The following is a 15,710-nucleotide window of genomic DNA, read 5'->3' on the forward strand; positions in this document are numbered from 1 at the left end:
TTTTGAATGAGATGAAAAAGCTTAACTAAATTCTAAACACATTTAATTTTTAGTAAAATGTTAAGGATCACTATTGTTAGTGAAAAACATAGAAAGTTATGTAGTGTTCAAAATATAAAGCAAATGCAAGGAAAAGTAAATATTGAATCTTAACATTTGTGTAATTTGAGAAATTCTTGAAAATCAAGATTCCATAATAAACATTATTGTAGCCAACATTTATCACTTAAAATTAAACATTAAAAAATTTAAAATTTAAGTAAAAGAATATTTAAAATTCTAACAAAGTAAAATTAATTTAAAATATATAATTTAGGATTTAGAGCAACAGTAGTCGATTGACGGTGGTGTTAATGAGTAAAATTATGGTGTTGAGAAAAAAAAAGTAAAATAATAATAATTTCAAAAACATTTTGAATGAATGAATTTTTTTAGTATATTGGCTAAAATTGGCTGATTCGTTGTTGATTCTCTAAGAATATTACTGAAACTTTTAGTTTAAATATATCAATATTTTTTAAAAATAATTTTGCTAAATAATTAATAAAGATCTACCTAACAATAAGTCAATAAATATTTTTAAATTATACTTAATTATTATTAATTAATAATTATTTAAATTTTATTTTTTAAAAATGTAAAATTATTAATTATTAATTATAATTATTTAAAATTAACTGATTAAAAATTATTTACTTATACTTTTCCTTTCAAAAGTGAAGATGTGCTACATTTACATGAGATGATTATAAAGAATTGAATCCTCGTTTTAAAGTTTTAACTATAAAGGTCTAGCTGATAATAAATACCTAAAAGAATGACAAATTTAAATTTTTTAATATATATTATACATATATTAAAAAATTTAAAAAATTTTACTAATAATAACTTTAAATCATATTTTAGCAAGAGTTTTTGCCAATCAATGGATTCATTAAGAAGGGCAGGCTTTGATATAATAAGTCCAAGAAATATTTAAGTTTATTTTCTATTGAATATATAGAAATTCTAGTTGAAGATTACTGTTTGCACATACTATTGAGCACCGACAAAAAGTTACTTCTTGTTTTTTTTTTAAGTTTAATTATTTTATTAGTTGTTATAATTTTATTAAATTTATAATTAAATTTATATATTTTTTAATTAGATTATTAAATTATTTGTAATTTTATATTTAAATATTTTTATATAAAAATATTAAAATTAACAGAATATTTCTTTTAAAAAATATATGATCAAAGATTTAATTATATTTTTATTGTAAGTATCTTTAATTTATAAAAAGATATTTCGCTAACTCTAATATTTTTACATTGATCGTGATCTAATTACAAAATTAAAATAAGTATAAAAATTTAATTAAAAAAATTATAAAAATTTAATTATAAATTTGATCAAACTATAAAACTAACAAAATAATTAAATATTTCTTTTAATCTGACAATATATATTTTCAGCTGATTTATATACCATTGTTTAATTTGTCACATGCCAGCAGGACATGGAAAATCAATGGTTTCCTTTTCAATATTTCAATTCCACAAAATGAAACTATTGAAATATAGTGATTCATTTTTTCACTCTTCTCATGAGAAATTTGACGTTTATTTGAACCATCCTTTGAAACAAAAACAAAGTAATTGTGTAATTGTCATTATTCTTTTCATTGACCCTAAAATCCATTAACTTGATGAAGATTCTTGATGATTTGCCTCACCATAATAGAAAAAGCTGGTGTGAAAGGAATCATGGCAAGCCTAGCCAGTGGTAATGGATGTCCATTATCTTTGATGCATATTATTGTCAATCTAAAAGAGCATATTTCTAATATATAATATAATAACTTTATTTGGTAAGAATGAAGGGCATTGAGCTATTTGAGTGCTAGAGAAGGGAGATAACTGATGAAGCCTTAGGGCATTATTGTTTATTATTTATAACATTTTAGCATTAGGAAGCATCTCATCATATATGGGAAAGGGAATAAGGGATGTTCGGTATCTACTTCATGGACATTAGAATTCCAAGCCAATGGAATTGGAGGTCACTTTGGAGTGTGTTTGATAAGTATTTTATGGTAGGAAGTTTATTGTAAATGTATTGAAATTAAAAATAACATATACAAGTTTTGTTTTTTATTTTTATTCTACTAACTTTTATTTTTTGAGTGGACGAAACCAAGAAAGTTTCTGCAGTGAAATACATTATGTTTGAAAAATTTTTAAATGTACGGTATAGCGATATTTCAATAATTTTTAATCATTAATCTTAATTATAATAAATAAAATTAAAATTAATAGTTAAAAATTACTGAAATACTAATGTATCCGTATATTTAAAAATTTTTTATTATGTTTAACTCCAACACTTCTATACAAGGAGAAAGGAGACAGATGTCATTGGTGTGATACAACGTTTTTTATGATAAAGTTTTTTTTTTTTTTTTTTTGAGGAGGGGATAATAAAAAAGTAAAATAGTCACAAAAAAATGAAAAAATAATTAGTATTTTTAGTATTAGAAAAAGAAATATTTATCTTTTTTTTTTGTCATTGTCTAGTGCCTAAAAAAGGCCCAGACCAAACACCCCAAAACCCAACCCGACCCGGTATTGAAATTCTTGTTCCCCACAATTGCTTGCTGCAGCTGCGTTCCATTTTCATGGATGACACTCCCAAAACTCAACACTGCATTGTTGTCTTCTCTATGCAAAGAAGATGCTGCTCTTACACCTCATCGTTACCGAGTCGACTTGCTCTTTGTGTTGTTGCCTGGCTATCCTCCGTCGTCATTGGGACTCCTCACCGTGTTTCCTTCATCACCACTAGCTACAACTCCATCTTGGCCATGGCTTGAAGTTCGTGACTTCTCTCTAAACTGATATACTGGGGTGACTTCAATCTCTGCTACACTTCTTAGAGAGCCCTCTTGATCATTGTCTACCTGATGCTGCCGATAGATACTCCCGTTGACCGTGCCATAGTCATCAGCTCTGATTTGGCTCCGCTGTAAATTTTGGTTGTTGTTCCTTTATCTCCCAACTAGACCTTGGTTTCCACTTTTGCTCTCACCTTTTCTATTAACTTCTGTTTCCAAATTGCTTGCATATATGCGTGTGCTCTGCTCTTTAATCGTTGGACTTACTCTTATTACCTCTCTGTTCAAAATCATCTTGACTGTCTCTGGCGGTTCCAAGCACCATCGAGATCCTAGATTATTTGCTGCAGCCAAATTAGCTATGGAGTGAGCTAAAACATTACCTTCTCTGGGTACCCACGTCATACCACATTTGTCGGAATTCTCCATCAGCAAATTAATATCTTGAAGTATAGGTTGTATTTCACCTATATTACCTTTGGACTTGACGGCTTGTGTCAAAGTAAGTGAATCAGTCTCAATGATTACTCTTTCCATTTGCATGTTTTTTGATATTATCAGAGCATTCATAACTGCCATTGCCTCTGCTGCCAGTGCTGAACTAGCCTTGATCCTTACTGCAGAATCGGTAATCAATTTTTCCCTGTGATCTCTAACTGCTGCTGATATTGCTCCACTTCCAGTGCTCTTGTTATATGCTGCATCAACATTAATCTTGACCCAATTCAATGGTGGTGGTTTCCAGGTAATCCTCCTAGTCCTGTCCCTTTTAATTGTCTGTGGCTCTACTCTTTGCTGCTTTTTCTTATCTATGAAGTCTTGTTCCATTAGTATGGCTCTCATTATAGTAGTCTTTGGATTGATGCTAACATGTTAGTGAACTGCCTGATTCCTTGATTTCCATATTTCCCATATTAGGAAAGCTAGTTTGCTGATGAGCCTATCTTGACTTTCTCTCCTCTCTTCTCTAATTCTTCCTATTTGTTTAAGCATCCATGCGCCGAAACTTGTAACTGTCTGTGGTGTTGGGCTACATTGAACCTGGAATCCAAACCATGCTGCTCTAATCCATGGACACAATAGCATGGCATGCTCTGTTGTCTCTGGTTCCTGCAAACAAATGGGACACATAGGGCTGTTAGTAACTTTTTTCTTATACAAATTAGCATACACTGGCACTATGTTATGGGCAGCTTTCCATAAGAACATCTTGATTTTTTGTGGGACTTGACATCCCCATAATTCTTTCCATAAGTTCTTAATATCGTCACTTGTCGAAGGGCTTCCTACACCAGCCGCTAAAATCTCTTTTCTCGCCACCTTGTACCCTGACCTAATAGAATACCTGCCTTCAAAAGTATGAGGCCAGATAAATCTGTCTTCTCTATCTATAATACTTACTGGGATTTTCATAATTTTTCCTATATCTTCTTGCCTGAAACAGGTAGTGAGCTTACTTAAATCCCATCATTCCCCCTCCTTTAACAAATCTTTTACATATTCAAACTCAGACCTTCTACATTCTTGTATTTTATTCGTTTACAAAATCCAATTGTCCTCCCAAATTCTCACTTTAGTCTCGTCTCCCACTATCCATCTTCCATTCCTTTTCAAAAAATCATTTCCTTGTACCAAGCTTTTCCATGCTCAAGAGGAGTTCCTTGTATTTTTTGCGTCCCAAAAATTACCATTCGGGAAGTACACAGCTTTAAGTACTTTTACCCAGATGGCATTTGGACTCTCTACCATCCTCCATGCTTGTTTAGCTAGGAAAGCTAAATTTTGAATGTATAAGTCCTTGAAACCCAAGCCTCTCTCTTTTTTGCTTAAGCTTATGTTATTCCAACTCTTCCAATAAATTTCCCTATCCTTTCCGTTTGAAGCCCACCAAAATCGAGCCACTCTGTTACTCAATTTTTGACAAAAGCCTTTAGGAAACCTAACAATACTCATAGCATATGATGGGATGGCTTGTATCACTGCTTTAATTAGTACTTCTTTGCCCGCTTGATTTAACAGCTTTTCTTTCCATCCTCCCAATTTCTCCATGACCCTGTCTTCTATCCATGCTAAGGTTCTGTTCTTGGACCTTCCCCATTGAGCTGTAAGCCCCAAGTACTTTCCAGGATTTTCTCAAGAAGCCATATTCAGAATCTCCTCTATATTCACTCTTTTCTGAATAGATATTTGGTTCCCAAAGATTATGCCAAATTTTTCCAAATTTATCCTTTGTCCTGAAGCCTTCATAAAGGAGTTGAGGATTGAAATCAGTTGGTATATTTCATCCTCATTTGCTTCTGAGAAAATGATACAGTCATCCGCAAAAAGGAGATGGGTCAGTGTAGGTGCTGAGTGAGCTATTTTAATGCCTGATATTCTTTTATCTTTCAGAGCCTCCTCCATAAGTATTGTGAAAACCTCGGCTGCAATGATATACAAATATGGAAAAAAGGGATCCCCTTGTCTTAGACCCCTCTGAGGTCGAATCTATCTTGATAAATTTCCATTGATTTTAATTCTGTATGTTACTCGTCACATTCCATAGCCCACTTTACCCACATAACATCAAAACCAAACGCCTTCAGGGTGGCTTCAATAAAATCCCACTCCAACCTATCATACGCTTTATTCATATCCACTTTAATGGCCAAATTCTTTGATCCCCCATTCCCTTTTCTACTCAAACTATGGAACACCTCTTGCACTATGACAATATTATCTTGTATCAACCTCCCACCCACAAAAGCACTTTGAGTTGGGGATACAATCTTGTCCAATATTTTTCTCAGCCTCATCACCATGACTTTTGATATAATTTTGTACACGAAATTACAGCAGCTTATCGGCCTCAACTGATTAAGAGTTTCTGGCTACTTTACCTTCGGGATCAGGACAATAGTAGTTTCACAAATTTGTTCATTTAGTGTTCCTTCCTTAAAAAAGTTCTTTACTACTGCGGTAACTTCCTTTCCTATAATCTCCTAGTGTTTTTAGAAAAACAGGCTGTTAAGTCCATCAGGGCCTCGAGCTTTAAGGCTGCCTAAGCTAAAAGCTGCATCTTTAATCTCCTTATCAGTAATATCTTCAATGAGACTATTATTCATCTCTTGTGTTACTCGTTTTGGAATTTTACCAATGCAATCCTCCATTCTGAGATCTTTAATGGCTTTGAACAAGCTTTCAAAATACTCTTCAGCCATCTTCCTCACCTCATCTTCTTCACTTATCCATTCCCCGTTTGCATTTTTCAATATTTCAATCCTATTTTTGTCCCTCCTTTGAACTGTAGACGCATGAAAAAAAGTTGTATTTTTGTCTCCCATCCTCAGCCACTTGATCCGGACTCTTTGTCCCCAGAATTTTTTTTCCTGCTTCCATAGAAAGGTGGTTCTTCTCTTTAATTCCTTAATTTCTTCTTGTCTTTCCTCTGCCAAATCTGAGCTCATAATCTCTTGTAGTCTTGCTTTCATCCTTTCGATCTCATGATCTGCTCTCTTAAATATCACTTTACTCCACTTTCTTAATTCCCTCTTGCTTCCTTCCATTCTCTTAATTAATTTGTTCCAGTTCTCATCTTCTGATCTGCCTTCCCTACCCCATCCCCTTCTGATAACATTTTCACACTCATCATGATCCTCCCAATATGCCTCATATTTAAATTCTTTTCTAATCTTGACCTTTGGTTCAAACCTCAAAATTAGAGGAGTATAATCCGAGCTAATAGAAGGTATAGTTGTTAACACAGCATTTGGATACATTCTCCTCCATTCCCACGTGGATAGGGTCCTGTCAATTCTTTCCCTAGTAATAAATCCATTCCTAGGATTACTAAACCATGTAAATCTCATACCCTTCAACTCAAAATTCATAAGTGCATTAGTATCCACAAAATCTCTAAACACCAAAATCTGATTTCTTGGTTTGGGATGCATGCCTCTTTTCTCTTCTTAATTTAAAATTTCATTGAAATCCCCTATTAACATTCTCAGTTTATTAAGATTTACATTCTCTATGGATAATTCTTTCCATAAATCTTTCCTTCTCTTTGGATCTGGATGCTCATAAACAAAATTACACTCCCATTCATCTCCATTCTTATATTTAATAGTAGCTTTAATATAATTAAGACACCATGCATAAACATTACTACTGATATTATCATTCCAAAATAAACATAAATCACCGGACAAACCCCGGGATTCTACACAAAAAGCTTTATCATAATGGATTTTTCTCCTAATTCTATCAACAGTTTTTCACTGGCTTTAGTCTCCATCAAAAAGATAATACTCGGCTTATACTGCTTGCAGAGGTTCTGCACCTCCGCCACTGTCGCAGGCGCCGCTAACCCGCGACAGTTCCAACTTATGCAACTCATGATTGCAAGTGGGGCATGCTAAGGCCCGCCTCCTCAGCCATGTTTTGTATGTTCAGGTACCTTTTCTTCCTTGCAGCTACTTCTGCCTCATATTCTTCATCTTGCATGCTCTCTGCTGTTGCCTTTGGCTTCATGATCTCCCTCTTCCTCTTCAAGCTCAGTTGCATTCCCATACTCTATGCTAATTCTACCTCCCAATTTCCCGCTGTATCCATTAAGTCAGTTCCACCATCAGGCTTAATTCCTTCCCCTTCATCTTCACTTGGCAGTTCCATATAATAAAAATTTCCATTGCCACTGCATTGCATTATTTTTTACATCAATTTCTTGTCCTTCCATTCTGCATCCCTCTTATCTATGAATTCCCAGATTTACTTTTCTTTCCCTACCTTTTCATTCTTCTTATTATTTTCTGTTTCTCCCGTGTTTTCTACTAACTCCTTATCTTTAATTGTAGCCCATCTTCCCCATTTCTCCTTCAACAACTGCATTATAGTAGGGCCTATTTTTGCTTTTTGTTTCTGCTGTCTCTGTGTATTCTGGGCTTCTCCTTCCCTTAGATTGTCCTTCACCATGTGTAATCCATCACTGTTTTCTTTTAGTGGGCTTTGCTCAACTTCCATGCAGGTTGTATTTTTTGATTGAATGGGCATGTTGGCCCAATTATTTCCAGCCTCTCTATTTAACTTTTTTTCCTTAGCCTCTTGCAAGTTTGTTTTTAAGTTACCTAACTTCAGAAAATATCTTCCCAATTCTCCTAACTGCTCCAAATATTCTTTCTCTGACACAAATCCTTCCAGTTGCTGATTTTTCGAACCTTCTCCTACTTGCTCCTCTGCTCTATGGCTCTGTGCTACTCCCTCTCCTTGATTTTCGCTTGCACCCTCCTTCCCTCTTCGTTTCCCAATGCTTCCCATTCCTCCAGTGCCATTCTCAGCTGAGAACTGTAGATCCTCACCTTCCTCTTCAACTTGGTTGATTGCACGCGCCTCATCTTTTCCCTCTTTGCTGTCTAAAGTTTCTTCCCCAGTTCTCCATGCCTCCTTGTACATGAGCGGTTTTGCCTTGTTAACTCCAAGGCCAGCTGAATATCTTGGTTTACTTGGATCCCAGCTTGCCATAGCTTGAGGCCTCTGGCAGTCCTTCCTCCCATGTCCCAGTAAGCCACACTTCAAACAGTAGCTATCTTGAATTCTTTCATACTTAAATTCAATCCAAGTATTTGGCAAGTCCTCTCTGGCCAGCCAGAACCCAGTTGGTAGTGGCCTTGTTATATCCAAAGCTACTTTCACCATGAGAAATGATCTCTCCAACATATTGTTGCTTCTTGGATCCTCTGTTTCCATTGTTATTCATATCTTGTCTCCAATGATTCTTGCAGTGTTATTGTTGAGATATGCCTGTGGGAACCCATGTATCTGCATCCATAACTCCATTCTATCATGGTTTACCTCATGTATGGACTCCCTCTGGTTCCACATTTGCAAGTTAACTAGCTGCCCTCTTATGCTCCATAGTCCTCCCTTCAATATTTGAAACCCTTTTCTCTGATCTTTGAAGCTGATAAGGACCTTGTTCCTTCCTACCTCCGAAAAAGCAACACCTTGTGGATTTTCCCATATCCCCATAATAGCATTCCTTATCACCTTGAAACTTAGTTCTTTCTCCGATATTATCTTGCCCACCAAGTTGATGCCGTTAGCTTTGTATTCCTCTTCTATTCTCTGGTTGATTGCAATCACTTTTCCTTCTATTGGCGCCAAACCAAAGGTTGCCATGCTTTTGTGCTGTGTATTATATGTGTGGTGTATAAATAAGCTGATTGTGTGAGTGATGGAATGTAATACTTGCTGATTCAGTGTTATATGTGGGTGAAACTATAGTTGCTCTAACAAGTTTTTTGTTGTAGGTTGATTTTGTTGGAATGGATGATACTCAGGTACGGGCTCGACTAGAACCTTATGTTCTAAAAAGCTCTCCTCATGAGAGAACTCACTCTCCTTATGTTCTAAAAAGAAATGTTTATTGATGTTAGGATGATTGCATGGACCGTTGTAAGTTTCTATGAACAAAATATTCCAACATCGGAAGCAGATGATTTGGGCCTGTTACCAATTAATTATTGGCTGTTCACTTTATCTCAAAGCACATCGCCCAAAGAGAAAGAGAGTCTATCTCACATTCCACATTTCAGGCCCTTGCCTCTGTTTTCTATAGAATATCGAATTTTAAGTCCAAATATACTAACAAAGAAAAAACTAATCCTTCTCATATTATTATTATTATTATTATTCCGTGCATATGCAGCCGAGGTCTGGTGACATTTTCTGCTGTTGACCGAGTTTAGGCGGAAGAAGGCTAAACTGAAACACCACGGCGGGAGCACCTGCAAAAAGCACTCTGACACTCAAGTAAGAATATGAGTTATGAGGAAATGAGGAAAATAAATTAGAGTGAGTTCTGTGACCTGTCTTGCTCCAATTTTGTTTGTATGTTCATATAGGCATTTTGGATTGTTCGGTTGGAGCTTGTTTAGGGATTCTCCGTTTTTGCCGAGGTTATCGCTATTGATAACGTTAGCTTTGTCAGTTGAGGTTCCGAGCTTTGCATAGCTCGTCCGGATTGTGTTGGTTGTTATTATTTGATTTTGTGCCGAGATATGCGTTCGTTGGCCGAGGTATACGTTACGTACCATAGCCCCCAAGTTTGCCTTTTGTTTGTAAGAAAACAAAGGCGAGCTTTTAATTTCTCCGTGTACCTCGGTCATGGATATGTTGTCGGAGATGCTACTTCCCCCCGAACTTGCCTTGGTTTTCTTGGGAAAGAGAAAGTTGCGCATTTAATTGCCGTTTCGTTTCCTGCGCTGGGTGAAATGATTGATGTGAAATCGCGGTTCAGTTTTCGGTGACATCCTGGACGTTGGGTTTTACTGTGATATTTGGATGGCTAGGATTGATACGGTTTTATTTTAGAGCTAGAAACCGTTTCTGTTCCCCATGTTTTTATTACTTGAGTTGTCTTAGGTAATTCCCCCAGTTGTATTGTTGGTTTTTTCACTTTGCATCTTCTACAGAGGAAAAAGAAATGAGTAGCAAAGGTACGTTTTGAAGGATTCTGGTCCCCCTCTTTTCTTTATGTTTTTTGTTTTGCTTGCTCTAAAGTTATGGAAAAGGTTAAGGTTACTGTTACAGAGGACGATCCTTGTAGCTGGGTTAGTGAGCAGGTTAAATGTTGTGTTTATAGGTTTATTGATCTTGTGTCTGTGAAGGTTTTTGGGGTCTAATGTATGGGTTAGCGAAGGGCATAACATCAGGATAGAGATTTTACCCTGTGAGGAAAATGATCGTGTGTGTGAGAGGGTTAAAGGTTGGTGTTACTTTTATTTTTATTCTTGTTTGCTGACTGAGTTGGGTGTCCGGTTTTCATTTACAGATTTTGAGTGTGGTGTTTTGTTCTAGCTGAATTGTGCTCCCTCTCAGTTACATCCTAACTCCAGGGGTTTTGTTCGTGCTTTTGAAATCTTGATGCATATTCTGGAACAACCTCCCTCTCTAAGGGTTTTCTTTTCTTTGTTTCAGACCAAGGGGGTTAGGCATGGTTTGTGGGTGAATTTTAGTAGCCATCCTCGTCGTTCTATTTTTTCTCTGTATAAATCTTCGTATAAAGACTTTAAGACTATGTTCGTCAAAGTTAGGAGTGTTGAAGATGAGTTTCCATTCTATTTGAATGAGTTTTTAGAGGAGAGGTTTCCTATTTCTTGGTCTTCTGAGCCTGTCTAGGTGCTTGATGTTGATGATAGGGTATCCGATGATAATGTTGTCTTGGAGTTTTTATTAGAGGCGTTGGAGTCGGGAGGATTGTTGTCTGTTGCAGAGTTGTTAAAGTGGGATTCAGATAAAGAGGCAGTTTTGGATTATTTAGGTAATTGGCTTTGATAATAATTTTTGGTATGGTGGTATGGTTGTTACTGACATTTGCCTTTTGTGATTTCTTGCAGCTGAAAAAGCCCCCACTATTACCACTGCTAGGCTGAAGTCATTTTTCAACTAGAGGAAGAAAAATGAGAAGGAAGAGTCGACAACCAATGTGGGCAAGGGGGTGGTGCTGCTGCCGTACAGCCCGAGGTTAATCCTTGTCCAAAAAGAAAAAGGGTGAAGGCTCGTGCCGAGGTGGTTGAGAGTTAGGAAGAAGACTCTCCTATTTTGCCGATTGTGGAAGCTGCATATGAGTCTCAAAAGAGGCTTCACGCGTATTGTGAGGATGACAATATGAGATCTCTATGGTCGAGATTTTTCCCTTTTGCGACCCTTGCTGATGAGCTGTGTCGCTTCCCTGAGGATTCGAAGATGATCGATGAGGTTGGCCGAGCTGGAACCAGCCGTTTCCTTCAGGTATCTTATTCCTTTATGTTTGTTTCTCCTAATTTATCTTGGCCTTATTGGTTGATGCCTTTTATCACAGGTTATTGGAGCTTGGATTGTTGCCATTGGAAGGGCTCAGGGGCTTGCTGTTGAGTCTGAGGTGAAAGATTTCGTTAGTGTTGCTGAGTTGTCTTCTTCTGTTCAGGAGAAGGAAAAGATAATCCTTGAGCTCTCTTCATCTCTGAAAGAAAAAGAAACCAAGCTTATTGAGGAAAAGCGGCTTCACTCGTCGGTTGCCGAGGGATCTAAGGTTTTAAAGTATGAGAATGGTCAGCTAGCGGCTCGAGTGAAGGAGTTAGAAAATGAAGTTTACGAGGCATTTGCTTAGGGTTTCGAGCGGGCTGCTTCTCAAGTTCGAATTCTATTTCCCGAGGTTGATGTTGGTAAGCTTGATGCTACGAAGATCATTGTTAATGGGGAGCTGATTGATGATGAAGCTGATAAGCAAAGTGACAGCTCAAGTATTAGGGATAAGATAGAATGAGGATTGTTAGTTTGTTGTTTTGGTTTGTAAGTTTGATATTTTGATGTTTTTTTAATATTGTCAAGGTTTTGGCATTTGTATGCTTTGAATATTGCCGACTATGTAGTTCGGTTGTTATGATTTTTTCCGAGTATGAAGCTCGGTTTAGTTTATATATATATATATATATATATATATATATATATATATATATATATATATATATATATATATATATATATAGGTTTATATGAAGGATATGATAGTCATCATAGACTATGTTTGTTGCAAGAATTGATTGAAATAGTTATGTTATTCGTAAAATAGGATATGGCATCCGGCCTCATTAAAATCCTTTGAGTTTGAGTAAAACCCTGCTATTATGGGATAAAACCTCAAATGGGAAAAAGAGTACCTTCATCCGCTTTGATACATATCATGATTGGTATTTCCTCAAAGAGGAGACATTCCAGTTTCCTGGTACTAGATCTCCTAGGAGTGTTTCTAGTTGGTATGCTCCCTTGCCGAGAACTCTTTTGATTCAGAATGGGCCCTCCCAATTTGCTGCTAACTTCTCATGAGTTTGAGGCTTTCTTGCTTCCTCTGTGTTTCTGAGGACAAGTTCTCCACTTTCGAATGTTCGGGGAATCACTTTCTTGTTATGTCATTTTTGTATGAGTTGTTTCATTGCTTGTTGTTTTATTGCTGCTATCTCTCTTTCCTCGTTAATGAGATCTAGGTCGGTTGATCTTGCATCGTTGTTTCTGCTTTGATCATATAACTCGGCTTTTAGGGTTGGCATTCTGATCTCTACTGGTATAAGAGCTTCTACTCCATATACTAGTTTGAAAGGGGTCTCCCCTGTTGCTGACTGGATTGTTGTGTTGTAGCTCCATAGGACTTTAGGAATAAGGTCGGCCCATTCGCCTTTGACATCGTCCAACTTCTTTTTTAAGGCCTGCAGAATAACTCGGTTAGTTGATTCCACCTGCCCATTTGTTTGTGGATGTTCAACCGAACTAAAATGATGTTTTATGTTAAAATTTTGTAAGAAAGTGGCGAGGTTATAATCTGTGAATTGTCTTACATTGTCAGAGATTATTTCTCTTGGTATGCCATAGCGGCATATGATGTTTTTCCAAAGGAAAGACCTCACCTTTTTTGCTGTTATTCGTGCTAGAGGTTGTGCTTCAATCCATTTTGAAAAGTAGTCTATTGACACCAAAAGAAACTTTACATGCCCTGGCGCTTTCGGGAAGGGGCCGAGAATATCTAGTCCCTATCTATCGAAAGGCCAGCTTACCTCTAGAGTATGCAACTTCTCGGCGGGTGTTGTTGAGATCGTGGCGTGCTTTTGGCAATTGTCGCATGCCTTTACTTTGGCTATGCAATCTCTTTTCATTGTTGGCCAATAATACCCTGTTCGTAGTATCTTGGCGGATAATGCTCGATCTCCGATGTGGTTTTTGCACACTCTTTCATGTGTCTCTACCATTACTATTTCGGCGTCATGTTTGCTGATGCATCTTAGGAGAGGTTGTGAGAATCCTCGCCTGTATAGGTTGTCTCCGACTACTGTGTAGAAGCTTGCTCTTCTTCGAAAGAGCTGTGGACTTTGTTCCTCCCTTGGGATAATTCCTGCTTTGATATATTCGAGGAAGGGTGTCCTCCAGTCTCTTACCTGTGTAGTACTCAATACACCATTTAGTTCAAAGCTCGGCTTTTCGAGTGTTAATTGTGAAAGTGTTGGTGTGCGTAATGGTGGCCTTGTTGTAGCTAGCTTAGATAATACGTCAGCTCTTGTATTTTGTTCTCTATTTATGTGTATGATTTCAAACTTTAGAAATTTTGAAATAAGATCCTTTGTTATGAGCCAGTATCTCTCTAACAAAGGATCTTTTACCTGGAAGTCACCTTTGATTTGTTGTACGACAAGTAGTGAATCGCAGTATACAGTGAGCTGAGGTATTTGTAGGTCCTGGGCGAGCTTTAGTCTGGCCAGCAGAGCTTCGTATTCTGCCTGGTTGTTGCTTGCTGTAAAGGAAAATTGTAGCGATTGTTCGACTATGACTTCTTCTCCCTCTTTTAGTGTTACTTCTGCTCAACTTCCTTCTTTGTTTGATGCGCCATCTACATATAGTTTCCAGCTTTGTTCTCTTTGGTTGTTAGCTCAGAGATGAAGTCGGCTGGTATTTGCAATCTTGGATTTTTTCTTGGTTGATATTGTATGTCGAATTCAGAAAGCTCAACGGACCATTTTATCAGACGTGCAGCTAACTCGGGTTTTGTCAGGATTTGTCACAGCGACTAGTCTGTTCTTACTACTATCGTGTGGCTTTGGAAGTATTGCCTTAGCCTTCTTGCTGTGGTGACTAGTGCTAGGGCGAGCTGTTCTATCTTCGGGTATATGGTTTCTGCCGATTGTAGTATTCTGCTGACAAAGTACACCGGTCTTTGTGTTTTTCCTGTTTCGGAGACTAATACCGAGCTTATAGCATAGTTAGAAATTGACAGATATAAAAATAACGGTTTACCGAGTTCTGGCTTCTGAAGGATTGGTGGAGATGAAAAAACTTGTTTAAGCTCGGTGAAGGATCATTCACAATCTTCCGTCTAGTTGAATTTTTTGTTTTTGGAGATTGTCTGGAAGAAGTGGTATGATCGGTTCGCTACTGCAGGTAGGAACCGTGACAGTGCGGCTACCCTTCCTGCTAGTTGTTGTACCTCCTTTATCGTCTTTGGGCTATTCATTTTGAGAACAGCCTCATATTTTTCTGGATTTGCTTCAATTCCCCGTGAGGTCAGCATGAATCCGAAGAATTTCCCTCCTTGAACTCCAAATGCACATTTTTCTGGATTAAGCCTCATGTTGTATGCTCGGATTTTTTTGAAGATCTCTTGTAGGTCGTCGCAGTGTGATCCTTGTGCTGAGGTTTTTGCTACCATATCATCTACGTAGATTTCCATGTTCCGACCTATTTGTTGGTGGAAGACTTTGTCCATCAGTCACTGATATGTTGCTCCTGAATTCTTAAGGCCAAATGGCATTACCTTGTAACAAAAATTTCCATATTCTGTTATAAAAGCTGTTTTGCTTTGGTCTTCTGGGTGCATGAGAATCTGGTTATAACCAGAGTACGCATCCATAAAGCTTAGCCTTTTAAACCCAGAAGCATTATCTACCAGTTTATCAATGCAAGGTAAAAGATAGACATCTTTTGGACAAGCCTTGTTGAGATTTGTAAAGTCGACGCACATGCGCCATTTACCTAAGTTTTTTCTTACCATTACCACATTTGAGAGCCATGTGGTGAAGCGAATTTCTTTGATGATGCCGGCATTGAGGAGCTTATTTGTTTCTTCGAGGGCTGCTTTCATTTTTTCAGTTCCTAGGTTCCTTTTCTTTTGGGCGATTGGTCTGCTTGTTTTGTCTAATGCGAGTTTGTGGCAAATTACATTTGGGTCTATTCCTGACATATCTGCTAATGTTCAGGCGAATAAGTCGGCGTTGTCCTGGAGCACCTTTATTAATTTTGATCTCTCCTCTCCTTCTAGACCTCATCCAATATAGGT

General features: G+C 37.2%; 3 protein-coding genes across 3 annotated transcripts; all 3 read right to left on the reverse strand.

Moving 5' to 3' along the window:
* Positions 1-3,028: 3,028 nt before the first annotated feature.
* Positions 3,029-3,718, reverse strand: LOC140181255 (uncharacterized). The gene has a single exon (XM_072224782.1). It carries the CDS (start codon positions 3,716-3,718, stop codon positions 3,029-3,031), a length of 690 nt encoding a protein of 229 aa, XP_072080883.1.
* A 2,147-nt stretch (positions 3,719-5,865) lies between these two features.
* Positions 5,866-7,426, reverse strand: LOC140181256 (uncharacterized). Its single transcript, XM_072224783.1, has 2 exons — positions 7,314-7,426; positions 5,866-6,592 (listed from the first exon to the last, which is right to left on the reverse strand). Exons 1-2 carry the CDS (start codon positions 7,424-7,426, stop codon positions 5,866-5,868), a joined length of 840 nt encoding a protein of 279 aa, XP_072080884.1.
* Positions 7,427-12,801: 5,375 nt separating this feature from the next.
* Positions 12,802-15,104, reverse strand: LOC140181257 (uncharacterized). The gene is made up of 5 exons (XM_072224784.1): positions 14,824-15,104; positions 14,392-14,602; positions 14,041-14,157; positions 13,441-13,818; positions 12,802-13,125 (listed from the first exon to the last, which is right to left on the reverse strand). The coding sequence occupies exons 1-5, from the start codon at positions 15,102-15,104 to the stop codon at positions 12,802-12,804; spliced, it is 1,311 nt and encodes a 436-aa protein (XP_072080885.1).
* Positions 15,105-15,710: the final 606 nt, after the last annotated feature.

This window comes from Arachis hypogaea, chromosome 18 (genome assembly GCF_003086295.3).
Source record: "Arachis hypogaea cultivar Tifrunner chromosome 18, arahy.Tifrunner.gnm2.J5K5, whole genome shotgun sequence".
NCBI lineage: Eukaryota > Viridiplantae > Streptophyta > Magnoliopsida > Fabales > Fabaceae > Arachis > Arachis hypogaea.

Excerpts from the sequence above, each read along its gene's own strand:
- LOC140181255 (XM_072224782.1), bottom strand. The coding sequence starts at position 3,718 with ATGAGAGCCATACTAATGGAACAAGACTTCATAGATAAGAAAAAGCAG.
- LOC140181256 (XM_072224783.1), bottom strand. The coding sequence starts at position 7,426 with ATGGGAATGCAACTGAGCTTGAAGAGGAAGAGGGAGATCATGAAGCCA. Across the intron at positions 6,593-7,313 it reads GTAGCTGCAAGGAAGAAAAG|CTCGGATTATACTCCTCTAA; the intron begins GTACCTGAACAT and ends ACCTTCTATTAG.
- LOC140181257 (XM_072224784.1), bottom strand. The coding sequence starts at position 15,104 with ATGGAAATCTACGTAGATGATATGGTAGCAAAAACCTCAGCACAAGGA. Across the intron at positions 14,603-14,823 it reads AGGGTAGCCGCACTGTCACG|GAAAAACACAAAGACCGGTG; the intron begins GTTCCTACCTGC and ends TCTCCGAAACAG. Across the intron at positions 14,158-14,391 it reads GCTGCACGTCTGATAAAATG|GCAGAATACGAAGCTCTGCT; the intron begins GTCCGTTGAGCT and ends AGCAACAACCAG.